Source organism: Dromiciops gliroides, chromosome 1 (genome assembly GCF_019393635.1).
Source record: "Dromiciops gliroides isolate mDroGli1 chromosome 1, mDroGli1.pri, whole genome shotgun sequence".
In the NCBI taxonomy this organism is placed as follows: Eukaryota; Metazoa; Chordata; class Mammalia; order Microbiotheria; family Microbiotheriidae; genus Dromiciops; species Dromiciops gliroides.
Genome location: NC_057861.1, coordinates 80,667,297 through 80,672,882, shown reverse-complemented (window position 1 = coordinate 80,672,882; position 5,586 = coordinate 80,667,297). Strand labels below are relative to the sequence as shown.

The 5,586-nt window shown below is 44.8% G+C and overlaps 1 protein-coding gene and 1 pseudogene across 1 annotated transcript; both read left to right on the top strand.

Moving 5' to 3' along the window:
* The first annotated feature begins 273 nt into the window (after positions 1-273).
* On the top strand, positions 274-1,056 carry LOC122745882 (annotated as a pseudogene).
* A 618-nt stretch (positions 1,057-1,674) lies between these two features.
* On the top strand, positions 1,675-5,586 carry LOC122745874 (secreted Ly-6/uPAR domain-containing protein 2-like). The gene is made up of 3 exons (XM_043991331.1): positions 1,675-1,726; positions 2,816-2,923; positions 5,384-5,586. Exons 1-3 carry the CDS (start codon positions 1,675-1,677, stop codon positions 5,584-5,586), a joined length of 363 nt encoding a protein of 120 aa, XP_043847266.1.

Below are 5,586 nucleotides of genomic sequence, written 5' to 3'. Positions count from 1 at the left end.
GTGACACTGCTCAGGGTCTTTCATGTCCTACCCCTGACTGACTGGCTTTATTGTGAGATAGGCCCTCTCTCAATAAACCTATTTTATTCAGCTTGGAGACTTTGCTGTTATTTTCTTCAGCAGACTTCGAAATTTTCGCGACACATGTAACACTTTTAGAAGGTGGTAGAGGATGGGGTTGTTTTCTAGGGACTGTTCCACGTGAGGACACATATTCTGGACCACTTGGACCATCAAAGATACTCCCCACTTTTCCCATTTGGATGAACATTATCACGTTCACCCTTAGGTTCTCCATGACCTCCTGGCCCAGCAGTCCCTCTACCGCCTGATAAAGTTCTACCTCCATCACTAGCTGAGTTCCTCTACCAGGAAAGACTTTTGGGAAACCTCCAATGGGTCCCCTTCTTCCTGGTTTTCCACCTCCATAGCAGGGACCACTTCTGCCTCTAGGCCCTTTTACGCCTTGTCCACCTGGCCCTATGGGACCACTTCCTTCCCTCTATCTCTTCCTGGACCAATGTTAGGTGCCCCCCACCCTCTATACAAGTGAACCCAGCTTCATCTCCCCCCAACCTGGACATGCTAAGATCAGACAGCCAGACTCTACCACCCAGAGACCCATATGGCTGAACTCCCCAATATAATAGGGGTGACACTGGGCCTCCTGGAGGAGAAATGCAATCTACAAGAAGTCCATCAAGTGAAGCAGAGTTTGAAGAAACTGTGAATAGAAACATGGTGATCTCCAGAGCTGTGTCTGACGTGGTGATTTTGGGAGTGGCGGTGAGACACTGATAACTGCTATTTCCTTGGTTAAACAATCCAAAGTATTTGCTGATGATCATTGCAAAGGCCTTATTAGCTCTTTACTGGAAATAGAACAGAGTCCAAATCTTATGGTTCCTGATCAAGAAGACATGAAAGATTAAGACAGAGAGTGTGTGAAGTACTTCCTGAGAAAAGAACAGGTGTCACAAATGCTGTAATACAGATTGTTGTCATGATTATTATAAATGGAGAAGGGGAGAACAAGAAAGACCTTATGGCTTTTGAAACTTTCTTCCTGGTGATCCTCATTTGGTCATTATAATGTTCAAGGAATTGGAAGAAAAAGGCAAGTAAACACAAGTTTTTGAGTACTTTGTTCTTGTCAACTATTCCTATGATAATGTCTGATAATGGAAGCACTTTGATTACAATATATGTAGTGTTGTAACTCATTGTTTAGTGTAGGAATTTTCCCAATTTGAGAGTGGATGGGGGGCAGCTAGGTGGCGCAGTGGATAGAGCACCAGCCTTGGATTCAGGAGTACCTGAGTTCAAATCTGGCCTCAGACACTTGACACTTACTAGCTGTGTGACCCTGGGCAAGTCACTTAACCCCCATTGCCCCCCCACCCCCACACACACAAAAAAAAGAGAGTGGATGAGCCTGTCACTCTCAGCTGGGTGACTTCCCTGACCTCTGGCCTCACCACACCTAAGGAGAGAATCAGAGATGGAGAGTTACTAAGGAAGTCGGAAGAGTATTGCCAGGTGGCCTTGTGAGTCAGCCTCACCTGGAGGCTTCTTCAGGGGACAGAAGAGGATGACTAGCTCAGGCCATAGAGTATAAAAGCAGCCCATGGCTAGGTAGCCTCCACTCACTCTCCAGGTTAGTCAGTGATCAAGATGAAAGCTGGAGCCTGCCAGTTCTTGCTTCCACTGCTGCTGTTGGGCCAAGGTAAGAGATGTGGGAAGTGGGGGGAATGGTGCATATCTTGGAGAGAGAGGTGAGTTCCCATCAGAAAGCAGTTGTGCCATTCAGCCAGTGGGAAGGAAGGCCAGGATTGGCACGAAGGTCTCTTGGCCCCTGCCCTAAACATGGAGGTGGTTTCCTTGAGTGTTCACCAAATTAATAGCTCCTGTTTCAATAGTGAGCACTTGACAGTTTGCAAATGGCCTCCCTCACAAGAGATGGTGCCAGGATTTTCAGATTCCCTTTACTGAGGTGCTACTGAAAATGAAGGCTCTGTCATGGAATGTCAGAATTGGAAGAAACTCTTTTTCCTGATGTGTATCTAGCATTACATTATCCTGGGGGACGTTCTGATGTGGAAAGTCCCAGAGGGCACCTTGCCCAGGACTGAGGGTCTCAGAGAGCTACGTGGGGGTATGGACAGAGGGTCAATGCCTTGTCCATGCTCCCAGAGCCAGTCTGTTTCATGGGAATCATTTGACCTGGCTCTTTCCTGACTCCATGATTAGCCTTCTACTCAATTCTATCAAATTTCTAAATCAATTTTTCATTAAATTTTTTGAATTATTTTGAATATATTGTAATTTAGATTTAAATCTAGTTTATTAGTTGAATTCCTCAAGTATTTATTAAACTTCTATTATATTCAAGGCACTGAGCTAAGCTCTGGTGGGACCAAGATATAAACTAAGATTAAGGATAGCTAATTTTTTAAAGCATTGTAAGGTTTTCAAAATCCTTTACAAATATTCCCTTGTTTTACTCCCTGAGAAGAAGCTGTTAGCACCTACGAGGTAAGAACCCACACTCATATAGTACTTTACAGTTCTTACATGTTGAGAGCCAAGCAACAACCTTGGGAGGTGTTTCAGGTATTAGTGATCCCCCTTTGTACAGACTGGGAAACTGGATCTCTGAGAGATGAAATGAACTAGCTACTAAGCAGGAGAGGCCCAATTTGAACCTAGACTCTAAGCCTAGCATTTGAGCTAATCTGGAACCTGTTCTTTCTGCACTGGGTTGTTCTACCAAGAACTGTCAGTAACTGACTCATATGTCTGTCTCCCATGGTAGTCTCCATGGTCCTGGCCTTGAAGTGTCATGAGTGTGTGGGGATTGGCGACTGCCTGAAGCCTACAGAGTGTAACAACCAAACAAGATACTGCCTAAACACCTGGGATAGTGAGTATCTATCTGGGGATGCATCCCAAAGGGGCAGGAGGGAGAGGGAAAGTTTGATTTATAATTATTCATAAAGACTACTCATTAAAAACACAACAAAAGTTTATATTTTTAGAGATTATTCAGGTTTAAAAATACTTTACTTATAATGCCAGTGTAGGGTAGGCAGCATGACTATGCCCATTTTACAGATGAAGAATGAGTCTCAAAGAGGAAATGTGACTAGGCCATAGGCACTGAACTAGTGAGAGTCAAAGGCAGAATTTGAACTCCATTTCTGGACTCCAACCCCAGGTGGTTCTTCCTCTTAGGCCATCCCTTAAGGTTTACAAAAGTCCTCTGTGGTCTTCCCCATTGCCCAGGGTAGGGGCAGGGTAGGGGTGAATATAAGAGGTGGCCTAATGTCTATCTGCCCTTGAATAAGTCCCTTTCTCTCCTTCATCTTTGTTTTTTTTGCCCTGAGATGTTTGCATTAGATCAGGGATTCCGAAGGAGCATTTTGTGTGTCATGGATGTCTTTGGCAGCCAGGTCAAATCAATGAACAGTACAATCCCTCTTGGAATAGTGTTTTTAATTGCAAATGCTGCCATACACAGGATCACAAAGGAAGCCAATGACTTTGAAATTTTGTAATAAAAAATATATTTACAAAATAAGTTGACAGGCCCCAGGTGAAGCATGTTTGGACTAGATGATGTAGAATTTTGACAGCCTTGGGTTTTTTGATAGGAGGCATTGTATTCCAGCAGTAAAAAAACACATCAGGATTTTTGGAGATGTGGTTTTGAGTTCTAGGTCATACACCTGCAGTTGTGTGACCTTGGACAAGTCCTTCCTTCCCGAGTCTCAGTTTTCTTTTCTGTAAAATGGGCATAGGGATATTTGAATCCTTTTCTTCATGGGCTTGTTCTCAGGAAAACAATGTGTAAATCTTCAATGTGAGCTCCTGATATTCCAAATTTCAAGAGGAGGAAGTTCAAGCTTGGAGAGACTTATCCAACAATAAGTAAAGTTGTAGGAACTGGAGGCAGCCAAGTGGCCACATTGGATTTGAGTTCAAATCCTGCCTCACACACTTACTAATTGTGTGACCCTGGGCAAGTTTCAACATTGCTCGATCTCTGTTTTCTCCTGTGTAAAATAAGGGGGTTGGCCTCAGTGACCTCTAAGGTCTCTTCCAGCTCTAATATACCACCTAAGACCACTTGACAAGGATTTGTGCTAGTATTCAACTTTGGCTTCCTTCTTAGTGAAGTTGGTCTGTGTTCACATGGTGATAGGCTTGGTGGACTGGGAGGTCCCTGGCTTGAACTACTTCCTCCCCTCCCCCTTCTCCCAGTCTCTCTTGTGGGAACTGAAATTATCCTACTCAAGGCTCATCTCTTGGAGTTAAGTCCTTGAGGAACCCTGAAAATCAACTAAATTCTCAGATACCTTGGTGATGATAAGAGGGAGCATGGCTAGAGGGATTCCTTTTTTTTTTTTTTTTTTTGCAGGGCAGTGGGGGTTAAGTGACTTGCCCAGGGTCACACAGGTAGTAAGTGTCAAGTGTCTGAGACCGGATTTGAACTCAGGTCCTCCTGAATCCAGGGCCAGGGCTTTATCCACTGCGCCACCTAGCTGCCCCCTGGGATTCTAGCACTATAGGTTAAGTCCTAGGAGGCACATTAGCAATCATCTAGTTCAGTCTGTTCATTCTACCTGAAGCCAAGGTCTAGGCAGATGAAAGGACATATTCATGGTCACATGGGTATTAAAGGGCAAGGCTGAGAACTGAACCCAGTTTTCTGGATAAATTCCATTTCTTTTCACAATGTTGTGCTGTGATAGAATTAGAAGACCTGGGTCCTCTAGCCATAAATCCTGGTTCTTTTGCTCATTAATTGTGTAGGTGTCTCTCAGTTTCTTCATCTTCATCCTGGCCTCTCATCAGGCATTTACTGTCTCTGTGACTCTGGGCAAATCCCTTGACTTGAGCCTCAGTTTCTCTATTTGTAAAATGAGGGGTTGGACTCACTGATCTCAAAGGTCCCTTCTAGGTTCCAAATCTAGGATCTTATGAGCAAACCCACTTTTTCCCTGTATTTTATAGATGAGGCCTTCATTGATTATAGGCCTGAGATCAGGTGAGACAGTTTTAGATGGGTACTTCAGGGGCCTCTAAAACTGATTCCTTTACCCCTCCAAACCTCTGAATATCTCCCCTTAATGCTGTGATGGGGGTCTAGTCCCTCCAGCTGACTTTGCTTCTTCTTCTTTTGGCCTCTCACCCCAGCCTAAGCCCTAACCTGAGCTCCAGAATGATGGTGCTTCACTACCCCATGCCTTGTGGCCCCAAGTTCATTGCATTGTGTTCCCCTCAGGGGCGTAGATTCTATGGCTTATCTTTGGAGGGTGGATGGAGTCACGGGTTCCAATCCCATGTGTTCCAAGAATCTCACTGTCCCTTATGTTTTCAGCTCCTCCAGGTGAGAAGACTTGGGTGACCAAGTCTTGTGCTTACAGCTGTCCACCTGCTCTAGAAGAATATGGTTCTTCCCCAGCCACCTGCTGTAGGACAGATCTCTGTAACAGTGCACTGACCATTGGCCTCAGTGGGGTCCTTCTCATCACCTGTCTGTGGACTGGAGTGTCTAGGGCCCTGTTTTCACCTGGTCTGTAG